Source organism: Schistosoma mansoni, assembly GCF_000237925.1.
Source record: "Schistosoma mansoni, WGS project CABG00000000 data, chromosome 4 unplaced supercontig 0032, strain Puerto Rico, whole genome shotgun sequence".
NCBI lineage: Eukaryota > Metazoa > Platyhelminthes > Trematoda > Strigeidida > Schistosomatidae > Schistosoma > Schistosoma mansoni.
In genome coordinates this window covers 1931067-1953945 of record NW_017386017.1, presented here as the reverse complement: position 1 = coordinate 1953945, position 22879 = coordinate 1931067, and the positions used below count along the sequence as shown (strand labels likewise).

The 22879-nt window shown below is 34.2% G+C and overlaps 1 protein-coding gene and 1 non-coding gene across 2 annotated transcripts in view; both read right to left on the bottom strand.

The window, feature by feature from the left end:
- Smp_148760 (hypothetical protein) overlaps window positions 1-22879 on the bottom strand; it is a gene marked incomplete at both ends in the record, with an annotated part of 103085 nt that continues 80206 nt past the window's right edge. Inside the window, 3 exons of the mRNA XM_018791174.1 lie at window positions 1-167; window positions 5524-5718; window positions 11546-11651. Coding sequence (XP_018645687.1) covers window positions 1-167; window positions 5524-5718; window positions 11546-11651 — 468 coding nt within the window. The remainder of the gene's footprint in view (window positions 168-5523; window positions 5719-11545; window positions 11652-22879) is intronic.
- Smp_tRNA_00877_Pseudo_TTG.1.1 lies at window positions 21286-21357 on the bottom strand. The gene has a single exon. It is a non-coding gene (tRNA).

Sequence of the window (22879 nt, the reverse complement as noted above, 5' to 3'; positions counted from 1 at the left end):
TTAATTGATTAATCTTGGTGTATAATATAAATGACGTTGTGCTGAACATTGATAAACTAATTTATTTAATATTGACATAATTTTTAATAGACAAAATTCATTACGTTCATTTAATGTTAATTCAATCATTAGCTGATTATCCATTTGATTATTATCTGAATAGGAATCTATAGATAAAATAAAATAGTAAAAAAAAGAGAAAATATTACTGAATTGTAAGTGTAGTGTAGTCTACTTATACCCACATAAGTAGTATATGGTGATGGTCAGACATATAATGTATTTTAGTAGAAGATCGATAAAGAACGAACAGAAATGAAGAGCAATCGGGACGAAAATGCATGAACAATGGAATTAGAGAAGATGGAGTGATATTTACTGAAGGAACAATGAAGATTGAGACAATCGATTGTTATTTTGCAAATTAACTGTTTACAGTATGGTAATGAGAATTTAGTGAGATAGTCTTTAATTTGTTCTTAAATACATTCGAATGTTCTCAACTAGTGTTCTTGTTCACTACAAAAGGGATAAGTAATCTTAAGGTTTGATATAGAATATTTATATCAAGATAGGAAATCAATTGGGATATATGTTATTGATGCTTATCCACCGTCTTTTCCTAATGGACAATGTATACTGGTGTAAAAGTAGGTAGTGGGGGAAGGGGACCTAAACTACAACTTGGTATCATGTGGTGTTTATGTGAAATGGTCTATCAATACATTATTTCGTTCCTGATTCGAACTCCACATATATCACTTACAAATGCCTTCATTGCTTTCTCTTTGAATTGGATACTGGTTCACTCGTGATTACTAAAATAAGAATTGGATGGGTCTTAGGAATTACTAGTTAGCATATAAATTCAATTGCTATATTACTTATCATATATCAGTTTATGAAGTCGTTGACTGTTGATCTAAACTATGTTAATAGATGAAGACTACCATCTGGTTAGTGTGCGTGTGATAATCACTACCAGTGGTTGGAGACGTTCGATAATATAGCTTGGAACTAATTACAGTGGCACAAGTGTATTCACTTTTTGTCTCGAAATACTTAAACTTTTTACGAATTCATTATTTTTTCTCGGATTATATTGTTTATGCTTAAAGTTTTGTACTACCACTAATACAATTACTACTTCTCCTACTCTGAAGTTTATGTTCACGATTTATTTCGCTGTACTGATATAATATAAGAAACTTGGACTGATTCTAGGTTCTATTGTGCTGATGTGATAGGATTACTTTTTCAACCAACCCACAAGAAATGTACAGCTCAAAACTGAGTATACGAACTTTAAAAAAAATTTACATTAAACATATTATCAAATTCAAATATAATATGATAGGAAATCGATAGTTGCCAAGTAACAATTGAGGAACACCTACAAAGGGAAGATCAATTATTTACTTGTACTTTAGATTGGGATGGTTTAAGAAAAGCTAAACATAAAAAGAATAAATTTTGATTATTAAATGAAGCAATTATGAATCTAAATGTTTCGTATGATGCCTACGGATACTACTACTATTACTACTGTTAAGCCAGTTGAATAAAACAAAAATAAATGAGTAATAAGTTTGGTGTTTCAGCCAAACAAAAGAATCACACATGAATATTTTATATTTGATCACAACTGATGAAGTATAGCATTTGGAGAGGGAGAGCTGACTTTCCCCACTCTCGGCCGTACAAAGGCATTTGGGGAGTTTGACTCCTTAACTGTTGATACGCTTTGTAAACATTAAAAAAACTTTATTTTTATTTATTTATTTAAACACATAAATATTGGTACAAGGAAGCACCAGATAAATATGCGCCACACAAATCTCATTTGATTTGTGTGAGGGCTGTGATACTGCCCAGGTGCCCAGACTGAAGCAGGTGGTTTTCTTAGGGGACCACACTCGGAGCCTTTGACTTAAAGGTCTAGTCCATAAGGCAGTGGAGCATCGTAAGGAGATGCAGTCCCATGGTAGCCGATGACCAACAGTTGGTTCATACGCCATTCGTTCCTTCAGGATACTGGAGCCCATGTGCACCATTTGTTTGGAATCAGGGTTTTCCAACTCCCATAGGTGGACTCGCCTTGTCCACCAACCCGGTTAAAGCGCCGGACATTCGCTTTTCGTCCTCTCACTTTTGTGAACAACACCCCCACCACGAGAAGGCAGTGAGTAGGACTTCCCTGGCAGAGGCTATATATTCGCGTGGCCATATGAGAGCATTTGGAGAGGGAGAGCAGACTCTCCCCACTCTCGGCCGTACCAGGGCATTTGGGGGCATTCCCAGATGTATGCTTTTAATATATACATATCCTCATCAATCCGTGTCTGTTACAACCGATCATAATAATTTTATGTGCAAGCTTCTCCGCTCCTATTGTAGATTTGAACAATATTCTGAGACTGGTAGGTCCTGGGTTCGAACCTCGCGAGGTGAGGTCATAGATGCGCACTGCTCAGGAGTCCCACAATAGGACGAAACTGCCGTCCAGTGCTTCCAGGTTTTCCCTGGTGGTCTCAGTCAGTCAGCTACAACGTAGGACCAGGCACATTTATGCATCGGTCCAAGTTGCCATACCTCATTAGCACAACAAGATGAACACCGGATTCCCTGGTGGTATAGTTTCAATTGACTCATGCTTTCAACTACGAAAATACTAAATCTCCACAAAAACCCCTTCTGATAATATCCTGTACAACAGTAGAAATATTCTATTGATATTGCTGATGAAAAAGGAAGTATGTTACAATACATGAAATGTGGGTCAAGGTCACAACATATCGATACATACACACTATAATTCAAAGTACTAATTACACATTTAAAAAAACTTGAAAGTTGTACAAAATCAACAGACAACAACAAAATAGTTTTATTTCATATTATGATCCAACGACATTCTTTTAAAAGTAAATTAGCACAATGATGACCGAAATATGTCAACTTATTATTGCTTCTTTTCTTCCATTCCACTCGTGTTCATTTGGTTAATTTCAATGGTTGTTGTCTATTTTCAATAAATTAAATCTTGAACACCATATAATGAATGATTTTTTGTTGTTGTATTAGAGTTACTAATCAACAAGCACATATACATAGTCAAATTAGAGCCTACCATAAAGCTTGGACAAATTCCCAGACTATGGACAGCATGACAAAAGAATCGAAATAATGTAGTACCAATGATCATGAGGAAGACTGTGACATTAAGGATATGGTCCGAAACGACAGAATGTAAAAATATATATATGAAAAAACAGTGGAACTTAAGATCTAGGGTAAAACAAAGGGTGGATGCATCTGCGCTATTATGATAGATTTTAAGCCATGCCAACCAACGTCTTTAACCATTCACAGTGTTTGTCGCGATATCCTCCGAGTCAGCTAGTTTAAATAAAATAATATGGCTCAGCCCAACAGTCAACGGACTGGTGCTTTGTTTTGACCACCGCTAACTTATTTGAAAATTATTTCTACACCTGCTAATATTGTTCGTCAGAGTAGGTGAAAGTTAGGGAAACGTGAGCAAATTATATCTGTAATCTTGATGAGTATTTATTCAATCTGCCATACGGACTAAACAACACTACATCGGTTAGTGATATATATATATATACTACTGATGACATTTAATTCAATTTGAACCATATTATAATCGATATCACGAGTTAAAGGCAGTAACAAACAAATTAACCAAATGATTCTAACATTAAAAAAACTAACTGTACTACGCATATACCCAAGTACGCGAGTTTAAATACAATCATAACCAACATATGAAACAAGTGAACTATACTCATTTTTTGAAAAGTATGGAGAGTACAAAGGAGAAACAATCGATAAGGTTTGTTATATCCTAGTGAAGAAATAAGCACAGGTAACTCCCAGGACCTGTTAATGGACTATTATTCTATATATATTCTTATTGTTTAACTATTGAGTAGCTAGACTGTGTATATCTATATTCATCTTATTATAAGCTTCATTCTGACCTATGAATTATTATTATACGATTTACTGTCCCTAAATTATATTCACTTTATTGATTATTGTCTCCCATGTTCACAGCCACATTTGGTTTGATCTTGTACAAATATTATTTTCTATTTTATGGTGTGCTGTGATCTGTCTGTCTGGTATATAAACCGAGTATTCTTGAAATAAATGATTCGCATAACAGAAGCTGTCATTGGTGTTCTGGACTCGATTGGAAGGGCTAGGCGGACAAGGGACCAATAAGGACGCTAGACTGCTCGTACCAGATGAACGTCATTGATTTGGCACAGTGCTAAGATTGGATAAGTCGTATTTCCATTGGAGGATAATTCACGTGATAAAAAGCGAAACATTAAATCATAACAAATTGGATAAGTCGGCTTCTTTTTTAAATTCATAACAAGCTTAAAGTGAACTTATATCACAAGACAAGTCTTAATAATGGCAGTGTACAGTTTTATTAAAGAAATGATCTGTCTATTCGGAAAGACAATTATGACACACGAAAAGTAAAACAAAAACTGAAAATAACAAAAGAGAAAATCTTATGAATTTGATAGTAAATTTACCGGATTTTATATTTTACAAATCATAGACCAAGATTAGTTAGTTAAACAAGCCAATGAAAATTAGGAAGAATTAGACACAGCTATTTTATTCTAATATTAAATTACTATTAGTTTTCCACAGTGCACATCCAAGAACACACTGTAAATCGCACCTAGAAGTTTTAGGTCTTGTGGCAAACGTCCAACCTATGGACTACTTATTACTATTGAGTCGGTCAGCAAATAATAGTTTACCTTTGACCTATGAGATTAAAAAATTTATTATCACATCTTATAATCAAAATATGGAAGCGGAAGTTCATATTAGTTTTAGCTATTGAACTGAATCACAAATTCAAAATCTTTAAATAATCCACCAATTATTACGTAACCATGTATGGAAGTGCTTATGGCAAACATGTTGGTTGTTGTAGCGTTACTGTAAGGATGGCTCGTTAGCAAACTCAAGGAAGCCTCAAGAAGCCCAGAAAGAGTCGAAGACATTTCATCCAATCACCGCTAGGGGAACATTCTAGAATGTCGACGTGTAGCTCTCCTATTGGTTGAATAAGAAGGACCCCCTATGTGCCTATTGGCTGTCCGAAATGATGATTTACTTTCAGCCAAAAAACTATAGATACATGAGGTGTTTGTACTATATTTGACACTGTTGGGAATAACATTCCTACTTACTAGTCTTCTGTCTTCTGATTTTGCAACTTGGGGGGGGGGAAGGGTTCTAGCGTTCGAGTGCTCAAGTATTACGCGACATACTAAGAATCCAAGTTAGAGATATAACAGTTACAAATATATATACAATATGGATAAAGAATATACTAGACTTTGAAAACAATACAATCCAAATTTATAATTCAAAATGATCAAATCATAATTCTTTACAAATTTAAAATTACAACACCGATAAAATGTATATCCACTTAATTGAATTCAAAACTACACTTACTTGATCTTAAAGTTTCCAATTGACAATATAATTGTGATCGTGAATCATCTGACAATGTAGAATTAATCATTAAACCAACTGATAATAGAAGACGTGCAATTATAGGTGCTAAATTTGGGAATGCACTACCCAAACGTAATAATGGAGATAAACATTCATATAATAAACTTGATCGTTCTTCTACACTGACAACCACTAATATTTGACGGTTGATTGTGATACAAAGTAAAGAAAATAAAATTTAAAAGAAATGATTACTATTTTATTACATGATATTTATAACGTTTCAATAAAATAAACAATACAATTTTCACAGTTGAAAGCATGAGTTAATTTAAGCTAGACCACCATCGAAAACCTGAAAGCACTGGACGGCCGTTTCGTCCTATCGTGGGACTCCTCAACAGTGCGCATCCACGACCTCGAGTCGCGAAATACGAACCCAGGACCTGAAGGTCTCGCACCAGTGCTACCAGATTTTCCTTGGTGGTCTAGCTTCAATTGACTCACGCTTTCAACTATGAAAATACTAAATTTCCACAAAACTCCTTCTGAAAACAATACAATGGTGATTATATAATTGGTTACCTAATTAATTCGTATTGGTTGTTTGAATTTTCTCATTGATGTTCAGGACTGCAACTGATCAATCTCTTTTGGCACGATCAATACAAATGAACTAAAATCCAAGTCCTTGGACAAGCCAGTGGTTATCTATATCCAGAAGTTAAGTGAATAACTCGATAGCATTTGAAGGTTATGGAAATGGGTTTGAATCCCAGAGAGACTATCGACTCTGAGATGCAGGTACATCCAAATGAAGATTTCCAAACAGAACGAAACACACAACCTGCATTTCAGTAATAGCAGACATCCAACTCTGTTTATAACGACTCATTGAGCTTTTCGATCGTTATTTAGATAGTGATAGACTTTCAGTGAATATAATATGTTGATGGTCCATACATAGTCTCTTGAATAGTTATTAACCAGTCACTTTGAATCATCGATCGGTCAGCATCCTCACAGTTTACATCCTACACTGATTTCAGTTAGGTATTTCTTGAAAACTAGGAAGTACTGGGGAGTTGTTTCATAATAATATAGGTTTTCTCAAGAGGGCGTATTGATGACCACACCAGGGATTGAACTCAAGACTTTCAGGTCATTCAATGAGTGCTTCACCTTTAAACCACTGAGTCAACGTCCAATAGTTAACATATCTAACTTCAACCAATCTGCAATAATGCTTCCTGATTTTCTATGGTTGTTTAACTAAGATCAGTCCATGATGTAAACTATGAAATCAGTTAGTGATTTCAATGAAACTCAACAATTCACAACTCTATAGTTACATATATTATTATACTTGAACATGAAGAATTACGTCATCTATAACAATTAATAAGTTCGAACTCCTTCCTTCTATTTAGTTCAACAATCAATAATATTATGAAGTGATAAATAAAAATAATACATTTGTAATATCCCAATGAGTAGCAAAAATTAGATTTTCGTAACTCAGTGTAAAGTCACTTCTTCAGAGAATAAATAACCAACTCAAAATTAATCCAAGTTCAAATAGTACAAAGGAACAACGTAATAATCTTATGTGTGATCAATCAAAAAATAGGTCTGAACAAATCAATATCATGTCATTTCGGTCAAGGTGATTTATAAGTGACATGTATTTAAATTTGTGAGTATGCGTAGGTGTACAAGGTCAGGGATGTAAAAAATGTGACCTTTTTTGGTGAGAAAGGATAGAGTTTAATTTGTATGTACTATAATAGTATGAAATGTGATTAGAATCAGACATGGTGGCTTGGATAGATGACTCAAGTCGGATGGATAATGAAACCTTCTTTCCTATTGAGGGCAGTAGGATTAGCCAATATATGAAAAGCTTTAGATACTCGCTTTTTTGCAGTTGGAAAAGGCTTTTTGTATTAGTTCTTTCTAGTTCCACAGGATTATTAGATGGTTTCTTTGTGTACTGAAGGTATTCTTTGGCTCAAGATTTCACAAGATGACTTTCCAATATAGAAGGCATCATAATCTACACATTCTAATTTATAGACACAATTCTGTGTTAACATAAATGAGATTTTATCTTTGAAGCGAACTAAAATATTTCGAAGGGTGTTTGTTGTTTTGTATTATACTTTAACTCTGTTGTGATAAGATGGTAGTTGGAGGTGGTCAACAGGAAACCCTAAACCCGGGTTTCGTGCTACTTGGTACTCGTCAGCAAGGTGTACCTGTAATCTTGAGGAAACTGGTGCTCCCTGACGGATTAGATCCCGTATCACTCAGCTTCACAATCAGAGACGTTACCACTGAGCTATTCGGGCCGCGACCGCCCTCCTGTAGGACTGAGATATAATCACAATCTCTGACTGTGAAGCTGAGTGACATGGGATCGAATCGGTCAGGGAGCACCAGTTTCATCAAGATTACAGATACACCTTGCTGACGAGTGCCAAGTAGCACGAAACCCGCGTCCAGGGTTTCCTGTTGACCACCATCCTTTCTCAACATAGTGCACGCAGTGTCGAGCCACCTAGACTCGTGGACACATTGCAACTTGATCGATAGCATTCGATCAGCACAAAGGACGTGACACACATGACATTGATTACCACCTAGTGATCAATCAATTGTCACTTTAACTCTGTGTTGTTATCAAACTCTTTGGTATCACTTAACCTTTATCACTCGAATTTTTAATTATCATTCAGTGGAAAACTATCAGTCAGTTAAATGTAACAAACTATCAGATTAAATATCTTGAGATGATTTATCATTGGATCACATATATTGTATCATCATCGTTATCAATCAATCAAATGATCATTGATCTGATGATTATTATTCAATATGTTAAGATAGGATCAACACATTTGATCACATTTTAACTCAATGTGATTATATCTTGTCCATCATTATATTTGTTTTTAATTTAACGCGTCATTTGATTAGTATATCTTACTATTATAAGTAGTATTAGTTTTATATTTGAAGTGGATAGGACACACATTGAGGAAATCATCCAACTGCGTCACAAAGCAAGCCCTCACATGGAGTCCTGTTGGCCAGAGTAAAAGAAGGAGACCACATAACACATTACGCCGAGAAATAGAAACAGACATGATAAGAATGAACAAAAATTGCATAGAACTAGAAAGGAAGGCCCAGGACAGAGTAGGTTGGAGAATGCTGGTCGGCGGCCTATGCTCCATTGGGAGTAATAGGCGTAAGTAAGTAATTAAGTAAGTAAGTAAGTAAGTAAGTAAGTAAGTAAGTAAGTAAGTAAGTAAGTGAGTGAGTAAGTAAGTAAGTAAGTAAGTAAGTAAGTAAAGTAAGTAAGTAAGGGTCTTGTTTTTGTGTATACTTGTGTATTTCTCTTGCTTCGGTTAACCAAGATATCCATTGATTAACTCATTAAATATCAATGAAATCTGTATTTGAATTACAGTATTTAACTAGCAAGTTGTTGTTGTATTTTTGAAGAAGTCAATAAAATATTTACCTTCTATCAGTTTTTTTAATTCCTTCGTTTTAAGTCGAACAAATATCTCTACAGCTATACACTAATAAATATCATGTGCTCACTAGTGAATCGCTAAGAGAGGAAGTTTTCAGAGTTCTGATGAGAAGCTGCGATTGATGAAGTTAAACCGTATCAGGTGTGAAGAAGGTATGAACTGTAGAAAATGGTAGTCACGAACTATCGTGGATTGATTTAAGTTAAACTTGCGCATCATTGGATCGCTGGACTCTAAAGGTTAAGCGTTAATGTGCGAGACTGAAGGGCCTGTATTTTGACTCCTAGTTTGCAGGGTCGTTAATGAATACTGCTGAGGAGTCCCATACTAAGACAATACAGCCATCTAATGCTTCCAACGACTGTCAAACTTAAGTCGGTTCCTAATTTCAGTGTTTTCCTATTTCAAGTAATAATTTCTGAGAAGAAAAATGTAAATTACTGAATAAATTGAATTTTGTATGTAAGTTAACTTAATTTGTCAGTTAATTCATAAAGGAACAAGAAAAGTAACACAGTGAAGATTTTGCTTTTTAAAAAATACTAACCACCTATAGGTAAATGTAAAAGGAAAATAAACAACAACAACACAATAATTAGAAAGGGTTTTGTGGAGATTTCAGTAATTTTTTATAGTTGAAATCATGAGTCAATTGAAGCTAGACCACCAGGGAAAACCTGAAAGCACTGGACGGCAGTTTCGTCCTATTGTAAGACTCCTCAACAGTGAGCATCCACAATCTCACCTCGCGAGACTCATGTTTTCAACAACATAATAATTCAAAACAAACAAATGAAGTCACGTAGTGAAATAATTTACATTAAAATAATAAATTAAGACTTGGAATTTGTTGTTTGAACCGCAACAAATCGACTGATTTTAGAGACAAATCAAATTCATACAATGTGCAAACTAGAAATAAATTTTTGTGAAGTTAGCCAAACAAAAAGCAAAAAAAAAAAACGAAGCCAAACACGATCTATTTACATTCCACTCTATTTTTATCCACATAAGATGTAACATATTATAAAGGTGTTCTAACATGAGACTGATATCATAAATCAAAAGAGAATTGGATTTTGTTTTTGGCTATAAGATATCATCACATTATATACAGATATACATATATAGGACAGTTTTTTTTATTTTTGACTGTATAATATCATATTCAGTAAATCGAAAACACATATGGATCAGAAGGGGTTTTGTGGAGATTTCAGTAATTTTATATAGTTGAAATCATGAGTCAAATGAAGCTAGACCACCATGGAAAACCTGGAAACACTGGACAGCCGTTTCGTCCTATCATGGGACTCCTCATCAGTGCACGTCCACGATCCCGCCTCGCGAGACTCGAACCCAGGACCTATCAGTCTCGCACGCGAGCGCTTAACCACTAGACAACTGAGCCGGCATCCAACAATGTTAATATTTAACTTCAACCAATTCACGAAGTTGAGCAACCATTCACCAATTGTCTTCAGTGAGTTACTATCCTACAACAGACCTGGTTGAACTCCACTGGTTACTGTTTCTCACTAGAACTCCAGGAAATATCTCTTGAAGTCAGTCACTAGTGAGCATATGATCATAAACGCAAAACGATATAATGTGAATGAAATATCTGGAAAATGTAATTAATATGATCGCAATTAGATGGTGAATTGCATTTATCTATTACTTATTACTCTTAGAGTATCCCATATAAATAAATGAATTCTATATCATTTATGACTAACAGATTGTTAACGTCAACTCTAGCATGTAACATATTGTTTGTATGAAAAGGCAATTAGTAAATGACTTGATAGAGAGTTTAAATTAGATTTTCAATGTGGACATATTTTAACTAAAATTGTAATCGCATGTATTGATTATATTATATATTTATATTTTTTAGTTTTCATCATGATTTGGCCTTCATTAGACTGCCACCATAGAGAATAAAGGAGAATTGGAGAGCTATTTCTCAATAATGTAGTCTTCTTCATTAGGATGTATTCATGATCTTATTGAGCAGAAACTGATTAGTCTTCAGACCACTGAGTCAATATCCAATAGTTTACATTACTGACTTTAATCAACTCGAGATGCTACGCAACCAACTTATAATAGTACTGGTAAGTGCATCACATCCGACAAGGTTGAACTTCACTAGTCATGATTTCTCACAAGAACTTAGGTAATTGAGTCTCCGAATTAGTCACAAACAGGTAAACATTATGGAAGTACACTGCACTGCACTAAGATAAAATAATTATATTGAGTGATTCTTGGTTTTCAATGATTTTCCAACTTAGTTCAAATTCGTGATGTAAACCTAGGAAATATGGAGCAACTGTCTCTGCGAACCCCTCCATACCAATGATCGTCTTTTCATAATTAGAGTTTATCTAGAGATAAATGACAATAGATCACAAAAGAAGTACTTATATAATAAGATCCTAACGATTTTTAAAATTTTATATACAAACCTGTCAAAAAGTGATATAATGAATCAATCATAAAAGCAGCACGATCCAGTGTTGCTTGAATATTATAATGTTGGGCTAGATGTGAAACTAAATCCAAACAGAATACCTTAAAGAGAAAATGGAGAAAAAAGATTAAAGAATGAATATGAGGAAGAGCACTAGAAAAAGATTATGACAAGGTTATAAATTAAAAAAACACATCAAACATTTGAATTAAATTGCAGTTTAAGTGATAGGAAATGGAAGATGGTTGCTGCTAGTTACTGGGTTAAAGTTTATTTCCAAGTTCTTCAGGCATAATAAATACTATTACGTCGTTGAAGGTAGTCGACAGGAAGTCCTAGACATAAGTGTCATGCTAGTTGACACTCGTCACCAAGGCCTACTCGCAGTGTTGAGCGCATTGATGTTCCTTGTGACAATAGAGTTCATGTTATCCAGTTTTATAGTTTGAGATGTTACTACTCAGCTGTTCGGTAATGTCATCAATTCCCTCGATATTGCAAGTAGACCTTGATGACGAGTGTTAACCTCGAACCATGAACTTACATATGAACATGACGCATGAGATTTCAAGTCACTTAGATTCGATCAATAAAGTTCAATTAGCACTAAAGGAACATGACACTGGTCGCTATGTAATGATCAATCAATTGTAAACTTACTACTGTATCAGAACTACAAATACAATACAATTGTTTAGCACAAAATAAGAGGAGTAACATTAGATGATAAGTGGGATTACAATTGAGTTAGAGGAGGGTTCAGAAGTATACATCACCATCTATGGGCTGTTTACGATAGTTGGACTGGAGAGACAAATAATCTAACCAGTCTAAACTTTATAACTATCACAATTAACCAACTATTATTTATATTTATGACGTCTCTCATACTCTCCTTTTCAGTCTGTATAAAGCATTTTCGTTTCATAATCTTCTTATGTTTAGAGAAGATATCCTCATAGACCTACAACAAATCATTTCAGTTATTCTCATAGTCCCAAGTTTTCATTATACAACAATATAGCATATACTACTTGATCCAATCAATATGAGTTTAAATATGATCGGTTACTTAAAATCGATCATCCTTTATCGAAACTTTCATTATTTAGAAATTTCATTCAGAGTACAAATATATTTGATGACATAATCATTCATTAATTCAGACAGATAAATCATGATAAGACATGATTATAAATAAGGTTAATAATTTTCATGTCTATATAAATATGTTAAAGGTTACAGTAAGAAAACACGTTTATAATAAAAGGTTAAGCATAAACAAAATAGAGTATTATTAGAAAGTATGTAACGGTTGAAGTTGTCACACTATAATTAACACAGAAATAATGTTTTTATGCCTTTATTTATTCTACCTCACTGTTACTATGTTTAATAGAATATTATTATGACTATCTCGTCCCCAAAGGCCCTGGTACAATCGAAAGTGGAGAGAGTTTGTTCTTCCTTTTGAAACGCTCTTACATGGCCATGTGTATACAGACACTACCAGGGAAGTCCTACTCACTGCCTTCTCGTGAAATTACTGTTGTTTACCGAATTGAGAGGACGAAAAGCGAATCTCCAGCGATTTAACCGGGTTGGTGGACACGGAAAGTCCACCTAGAGGAGTTGGAAAACCCTCATTCCAAACCAATGGTGCACATGGGCTACAGTATCCTGAAGGAACAAATGGCGTATGAACCAATTGTCAATCACCGGCTACCATGGGACTGCATCTCCTTACGTTGTTCATAAATATTAAAATGAAAGGTTCAAAGGTTTATTTATCATTTTATGTAATTGTGAACAAACTTTCAGTGTTATTTTATTTGAACTTTAATGATGAACAAGTGTCATTTATGGAGAAAAATGGCCCTTTAAATCATAGTAATGGGAATAAATCAACCAGAATACTGCATCGAACTTTCAAATACTTATTAGGAAATAATAATTCCAGAAATAGTATACAAATGTGAAAAAACACACTTAAAATATCAATTACAAACTTAATCCTGAGACATCGAATAAAAACGTGATGTGAAAACTACACTACTTATAAACATTATAAGTAGCCACATTTAACTAGCTAAAACATTCGACTGATTTGAACAAAAGATGTTCAACTCAGTCACGAAGTGGACAAGTAGTATAGTAATCTACCATTCTCATCGAAAAAAACCCAATGATTTAAAAATATTTAGTAAGGGAATAAGTTGATTCCCGACCGATAGAACAAGTTGTTAGTCAATAATAGAGAAATCCCAACAACTCACTTCTCTTTGAAGTGCTGATGATGTTGACTAGAAGAATAATGAAAGCTTTAGCTCATCGCATGGAAAACGATGTAGTATTTTAATACTTTAACAAGAGATGATAACCTATTGGGTAAGCCTACAACTAGCTTCTGTGTTACTTCTTTTTAGGTGATCACAGATTTTCTTTCCAACACTCAGTATCTAAATGATAGTTCTATAAATTACAGAGTCCAATGAAAGTCCTCATCAACTGTTTAATAAGAACAAAACTTATCAAAACAATACAATAAATGCAGTAAAACTCGAGGCAAACAAGAGGGGATCTATGTATTTATGACTATTATAGATATACACGTAAAAGAGATCAATTAAAGGGAGGCGTATAATTAGGTTTAACCCATTAAAACTAACTTGTAATCATTTTTGGGAAATTCTTTTTCAAATATATGTGGAATGACTTTAGACCAGATTTTTTAATGCACTGTGGTTTGCATCATGAAATAACCTTAGTAAGACAATAACTTAAAGCCAGAAAGCACTAGAGAGCTGTTTTGTAGTAGCATAGAACACCTTAGCAATCTTCATTCATGACCCAGGACCTTTAAGCCTAACATAGACTACTGAACTTTAAACTATGGAGTCACCAACTAATGATTTACATTTTTAACTCAAATCAACTGAAAATACTATGTAACTATCTTCTAATGCCATTAGTGGGTAACCGCCTCGTATATGAAATGTTTGTCTTCTAACATACCTAATCTCTGCATGATTCAGATAAGTAATATTATAAATAATGATGTGTATTAGCACTCAATCCAATGTTCAATTTGTTTAAAATCATTATGTCAAACCACGGTAGGTGATGTCTACGAAGCAATACAATAGTTTACACTTGACAATAATTGTAAAAGTAATTTTCAGGAACTTATCTCATCTGATCACAGGTTTAGTATTCAAGATACCTGTTCACTGGCTCAGGTTTATGGATTTAAAGTACTTATAAGTGTGCAGTGAGAGACTGGAAAAGAATATCAATGGTGAAGCGTAGATGACAAATATAATCAGTACTTACTATTGATCGGAATAATTATATATTTGTAGGGGCTGGTACTATGTCAACCCACATAGGCTATTCTAGCTTCTGGACAGACTAATTCATTCATTCTTGATGAGTCACATTTTGATCATGGTAATTATTCGCTTATTAACCCAGATTATTTAAATGTGATCGTACGTGCGTGGATTGTTTACTCTAATTCATGACATGTCTGTAACTTATTTTTTTTTGACTATAAATACTGAGTCACGCTTAGTTAAATCGAGTTGGCCCACGTTCCTCCTCCTGCGATCCGTTTCGCTTCGCTCTCTCCTCTTCACTTCATTTCCTTAATTGTATGTTCAGTTTAACGGTTGTAAAAAATAGACGTATTCAAATTTCATTCTCATATTTACTAAAGCGATTGAAGCCGATGATTATATATACGAGGGTAGTTGGGATGTATAGTATCATCATACCACTTCTATATATTAAATTTTAGACAATTTTGACAGGCAGGCGAAACGAAGATAAGTAGTTAGAATGTATATTATAATTACTATTACAACCAAGGCCAAGTATGTTTAACCAAGTGAGACTGACACTAAGCGCTTTTTTTCCCATTTTGAATCTAATCAAGCAAGATGAAACCATTTTTTTTTTACCATAGTTAATGATTCAATTAACAATGTTTATTTATGGTAAGCAGAGATGGATAGTGGCTAGCATGCTTACCATGCTTGTGAATTAAGGTTATATCGAGGCAGCAATACGCACAGTATGCACATATGCCAATAATTAGAGACTGACCAGTTGCAGTCCTAAGCATCAATGGGAAGATCCAAACAAATAATACTACATGAATTTAATGTTTATTTATTCTTAAATTTTAGAAAAAAAAGTTTTTTTAAAACAACAAGAAAAGAAGGGACAAAACATGAGAGAATCGGTACTTCAATTTATTGGAAAAACAAAAACGTATAGAGAAAGAAAGTATGGGTGAATACATGCTTCTAATCAACCTTTACACAATTTGACATTTTAATAAAGGTTGAGCTAAACAAATAGTCTTTGTTAAAAACATACACATGTAGTAGTATGATCATATACCAACCATAACACAATGTACAAACCTAATATTAGATGTACATTGGTTCAAATGGCTATATCATAATATTATATCTACATAATGAAATCGAATTTTTTTAAGACCAATGATATAAGTGATAAATGTAGTAACATGATATCGGTGATAGTAGAAAAGATTTGGCATAGACAATGGTGATTCGAGGAAAAAAACAAACAATGAATTTGGAGTAATAAGAAGTATGTAAGTATTTTAAGACAAAGAGTAAATGTTGGTTGTTATGATTGGTTTTGAATCATATTACCTGGTTTGCAATGTCTGATTAGGCTTATGGCACAGACCTCAATATAGGTTGTTTGAACTTGCTAACGAGGTTCATTTCGACTATCAAAGACTTCACGGACTGATCTCAGTTCTAGGCTTGACAACCCCTACACCAACGAACATTGTATGTAGAGGTGGGTGGTGTTTAGGGATATGTATAACACATGTTTTAAGCATATTAGTTGATGAAGAGTCGTTACCTCACTAATCAACCAAGCATCTTTTTCTAATACCCTTAATCTAACCTGCTCACTGCTCAAGACTAGAGAACTATTGAGAATCACGAAATGCTCTCTCTACGCAGAGTCTTCTTTACCTTTATTGGTTCTTCGATCGCTGTGACAAAAGCTACCATTAAAATGAACTAATTTTTGAAAAAAATGTCTGAAAAAGTGGCCATACGTTTTCTAATGATGACCCGATTTAAAATATGAATCTTCTAAAGTCCTCTCTATTAAGCGAAGTCACAATCGAGCGAATTAAATACATATCAAAAACGAGACACTTATATATAGACATAGATACCAAGTGACGGTTGGATCTATATGACAGTAAGTTGACTTCCTAGAGTTAAGAGGATATAAACTATTTGACTATGATCTATAAGTTAAATGAGAGAGAAGTAACCACCTCCATTGCTCTCATATGGCCACGCGTATACAAACACTACCAGGGAAGTCCCACTCACTGCCTTCTCATGGCATTACTGTTGTTTACGAAATTGAGAGGACGAAAAGTGAATGTCCGGCGCCTTAACCGGGTTGATGGACACGAAAAGTCCACTTAGGAGAGTTGGAAAACCCTGATTCCAAACCAATGGTGCACATGGGCTGGCTTCAGTATCCTGAGGGAACAAATGGCGTATGAACCAATTGTTGTTCACCGTCTACCATGGTACTGCATCTCCTTACGATGCTCCACTGCCTTGTGGACTAGACCTTTAGGTCAAAGGCTCAGGATGTGGCCCCCTAAGAAAACCACCTGTTTCAGTTTGGGCACCTGTGTAGTATCACAGCCCTCACACAAATCCAATGAGATTTGTGTGGAGCATATGTATCTGGTGCCCCTTTTGTACCAATATTTATATGTTCAAATAAATAAATGAATAAATTACTTTTAAATAACATCTTATTACCCAAAAGAGTTTGTTAATAAATCTTTAAAGTAGAATGAAAAAGGCTATCTAATATTTTGTGTAGTCAACGACAGTCGAATCTTAAATCAAAACTTCCACATAATATAAACATATTATTATTATTTTTTTTTAAACCGTCAAATGGTTATTGAGAACGTTGATGAAATATGATAAATTTCAATTGAAATAAAGAAATGAAACATTATTACTATAACACGGAAACTAGTTAACTAACAAAGACAGGCAAGATATATATATTTATAAATGTTAGCCGATTTTTGAAATGAAAGAGAAGGAGAGAGAGTTGAGCATGGAGGTATAGATAGACGCAAATACACACACACACATACAAACTCATCACAAGTGCACATGATTGCATATCAAGTATTATATATACGAGTTGGCATAGAAAACAGAGAATTATATAATGGTGAAAATAAATCACTTTTTTTTCCTAAAAGTAGAAAGCAATGAAGGGGGTGGGCGGTAAAATCTATCAATAAAAACTGCTAGCAACTATTTTTTTTATTGTATGCACACCAGATTGATTAAATGACAAAGGATTTAAATTCGTAGGAAAAGAATAATAAAAGAAAACATTCATAAATGATATTTTAAATAAAAGACAAAAGTACTTATTGAATTACATACAGTTTTATAATAATAATAATAATAGTCATGATAAATTAGATTAGAATAAAATTCGGTGGTCAGAAATCTGACTAACTATGAAATAAGTAACTATATAAGTTAACTATATAAGTCACTGTATTATACTCCTTCAATAACATCTTCAAACTCTAATCTTTCCAATTACTGCTCATACTCTTACCACTTCTACCACTATGGAATTTGAATCGACAACTGCATCTCTGTGCTAATGTGGTATGGCAACTCGAACTGATGTACGTACGTACGAAGTTCCATGTTGTGACTGACTGACTGAAAATATTTCAGGATTGAATATTCAAGAAGCTTTGTAATGCAATTTTAAACTGGTCAGTAGTCTAAATGATTCGATATTACACATACTACTATGGTTGAGATTACAATTAGTTAGAAGTAGCCTATAGGATCTTCAAAATATGGATTTTATGCTAGTTGCAATTTGTTAGCTAGACGTATCTGTAATATTAAACGAATTGATTGACTAAATCGGAGTAATAATGTAGTGTGGTCTACTTATATCAATATAAGTAGTATATGGTGATGGTCAGACATAGGGTGTATTTTGGCAGAAGACCGATAAGGAAAGAAGTGAAATGAAGCGCAATTGGTAGGAAAATGCATGAACAATGGAATTAGAGAAGATGAACTGATATTTACAGAAGGAAAAGTGAAGATTGAGACAATTGGTTGTTAATTTGCAAATTAACTGTTGGTTGTATGGTTATGAGGATTTAGTGAGATAGTCTGTAATTTTTGCTTAAATACATTCGATTTTCCCCAACTAGTGTTTTGTTCACTACAATAGCATAATAGCATAAGCAAGACAATGAGCATTACCAGGTGATCAACCAATCGCAAATATCTCAGATCTAAATGAGGTCTATTAGTGCCGGGAAAGTTTAGTGGTAACGGCTTAAACTGTGAAGCTACGTAATGCGGACTCGAATCCTATTGGGAGAGTCAATTTCCTCAAGATCGAAAGTACATCCTGTTGATGATGTGAAAAATAGCACGAAACCTCTGCCAACCAAGGTTTTCTGACAACTACATCCAGCCATTTAACAAAAAGCTTTACTAAACGGATGTTTTGCACAGACTTATTCCTTGTAACGGTTTTATTTATGTAACTTTATGATTATGTTACGTAATATAATTTAATACTTATTTGCATCAGTACTATTGTGAGACAAATCACAACTGGATATGTAAAACCGTGAAGATTTGTTACCATATAGTCATCATTTCGATTATTTTGCATTAAATTAAAGATGATATACTTTGGAAGCTCAGAAGAAAAAAGTAATTTTTATAGATTAAATTGAAGTCACACTCTGATGTTAACTAGTATCATAAAGTATTCCGTATACACTTTTGAGATGTATATTTTGGGACAAATACCTCCCTTATTCTAAGTCAATTTCCATTTTGACAATTTAATGACAACACAAAGTGAACCATAAATAGTGTGATGTTATCAGTAAAATACATTCCCCGAATAGCATTTCTGATTGATTACATAATCATTTGTTCAAACATTCTCATACATGAAAATAATTAAAGGTCAAACTAGGCAAATCGGAGAATTAAATCTAAAACAAACAACACAACAGGGAAAAACCACACTGGATAACACCACACTGCATAATACTATCAATATTATCAGGGTATGTTTAGTGTAAGTATAAATTGTTATTGAAGATACAGAGAAGGGAAATTGAACTTTAGTATGGATACAGCTTCAATAAATCTGAATATTCACTATGGGCAACTTTTGTGCAAAACTTAAAATATTGAGTTCACATCAATTGTGCGAGTGATCTTAAGATGTTTTGTTTGTCATTTGTTCACATTAGGTGATTTGACCTTCATTATTTTTATAGGCAGTTTGCTGAATGTTCAGCTAGTCTAAAATCCAAATCAGGATTAAATCATTCTCAGTGTATGTTCGTCCACATAGACATACATATAAAAAAAAATGGTAAACACAGTAGGATGTTTATGTGGCGTAATTGTTTGCATGCTGTGTTCGATTCTTGATGAAGCCATTGAATATTGTGTTTTCAAAACTAATAACCTTTGCATTATAACACTATCTACCGTTTAACATTTTCTCTAATTAATTAACTATTAATTTATGTATACATTACTGATTGATTTCAAGGAACCGTTAATTTGCATATGTTATCACGATAAAAATATCTCACTAAGTATACAAAACATAAACATTATTATATAAGAAAACTAATTTGTTATTTTGCCCCCAAATGCCCTGGTATGGCGGAGAGTGTGGACTGTCTGCTCTCCCTCTCCAAATGCTCTCACATGGCTACGCGTATATAGCCTCTGCAAGCGAAGTCCTACTCACTGCCTTCTCTCGACATTACTGTTGTTTACGAAATTGAGAAGACGAAAAGCGAATGTTCGGTGCTTTAACTGGGTCGGTGAACACGGAAAGTCCACCTACGGGAGTTGGAAAACCCTCATTCCAAACTAATGGTGCACATGGTCTCCAGTATCCTGAGGGAACAAATGGCGTATGAATCAATCGTTAGTCACCGGCTACCGTGGGACTGAATCTCCTCGCGATGCTCCATTGACTTGTAGATCAGATCTTTAGGTCAAAGGCTCCGGGTGTGGTCCCCTAAGAAAACAACCTGTTTCGGTTTGGGCACCTGGGCAGTATCACAGCCTTCACACAAATCAAATGAGATTTGTGTGGCGCATATGTATCTGTGCCCCTTTTGTACCAATATTTATGTGTTTAAATAAATAATAAATAAATAATTTGTTATTTTGCAAAAAAGTGTATTTTTATTCTACTATATCTTATAGAATCTACGTAAATTAACTGAACTACGGGATGTATTTTATCGGATACCGATCTATAGAGGTACTGAAATAGACACTGGATGCCCAGTTTTGATCTCATGTAAGGTTGTGAGTACAGATTGTAGAGTAACCTTAAAATAGGCTAGAACAACTGATGAATGCTCTCCTATATTTTCATTGCTTATTAGAGAATATTGTTTATTTGTTATAGAAATCAAATATCAAGTATCGCTTCCACTACCTCTGTGGTTACATTTTATTTTGGTCGAAGAGAGAGTCATTAGTTCCGAACATGCATCACAAACAATATTACTGATTGTAAGCAAAGATGGATAGTGGCTAGCAGTAGAATCCAGGACGTCGACTGGATGTACCTGTATCTCAGAGATGACGTTCCCCCTGGGACTCGAACCCAGTACCTTACGCTTCAAACGCCATCGCGTTGTCCACTCAGCTACTGTTGGGATGATCCTGCAAATTACTCGCAATAGACATGACAAGCTCAGGATACATTAAGAAGCATTTTATCCAATCAGCGTTTGACTAGAAGTTTTGCTAGAAATATCGCGAAAATCAAAAGTCACATGTAGAAGTTCTGATTGGCTGATTATTAAACTGCTACTGTGTTTAGTAGTATTCTAGAATTTTCAGTAAAACCCAAGGACTTTTAAAATACTATAAAAACCCTATATTTTCTGTACATAAACGAACCTTTGGAGTAAAGCGCTTCCCGCATATTGTGCCTTTTCTCTCGTGTTCAAGTCGCTGTGTAGTTCTAGCTTGGGGGTTACGAAACTAGCTTAGGATCCGAATATAGAGTTCAATCAACAAGACGTATCAGCTACTGAGTCCTGATAGCCACTTGCTTGTGCAATGGAGTGAAGTTTAAATTCAATTATTGTTTGTTTGAATCTTCCCATTGATGTTTAAGACTACAACTGGTCAGTCTGGTCAGACAAATATTACTGGTTAACTTATGATTTGCGTACAACGATACTACTTAGCATCAGACTGTAACTTGAATTTAATTTACAAGAGTTAATTTTTCCACTGAGCCTTCATAAGTGTATCATTCAATAATCTTAAGAAGGGAACAGTCATGGTGATGAAAATACAGTAACCAGTCTTTATATTCATTACATAATTTATTTGTCATATACAGTAGGTAATTTACCGAAGCTATTTTTTAACAATTAATTCCTTTTCTGAATTTAAGTAGTATTGATGGCGAGACTATAATTTATGGACGAATCAATCAAATTTATGATAGATCTTGGGATTTGACGAGAAATTCATCCATCATTTTGGCATTATAGATGATGTCAGTTCGTGATGAAAACATTAAGTCTAATTCCTGACCCTAACATTCAACCGTGAATCCGAATCCTAATTCCTCACTCTAATATACAACCCTCATTTAACCCTAGTAAAATAAGTAGATATTTCAAAGTCATTTTAGCGCTGCTGAAAGGTCGTCCATGAATTATAGTCTCATCATCTTGATATTTGGACAAATTATTTAGAACAATCAATGGAAATATACACTAACTGAATGATTTCCTTTGATAAATTAATTGTCACTTGTTAGGCTTTAGGAAAGAAACTACTTCTGGAAATAATATCGAACTAAGTTTTTCGTCACAGTTGATATTTCATCCGAAAAGAAGCCTTCGAAATCTGAGGATAATACACATGAACACTTTGAGGATTTTTTAAAGTGATAAACTTTTCCATTATTCAAAATTACACGAACTAAATTTGGATCATTTTGTTGCTTCAAATGTATAAACTAACTAAATCACTAAATTCATCTAGTATTGTTTGTTTGAATCTTCCCATCGATGTGTTAAGACTGCAACTGATCAGTCTCTAACTGGCATATGTGTATACTGTGCGTATTGCCTCGATATAGCCTTAATTCACAAGCATGGTAAGCAAAGATGGATAGTGGCTAGCAGTGGAATCTAGGACGCGCGTTTCGTCAACTC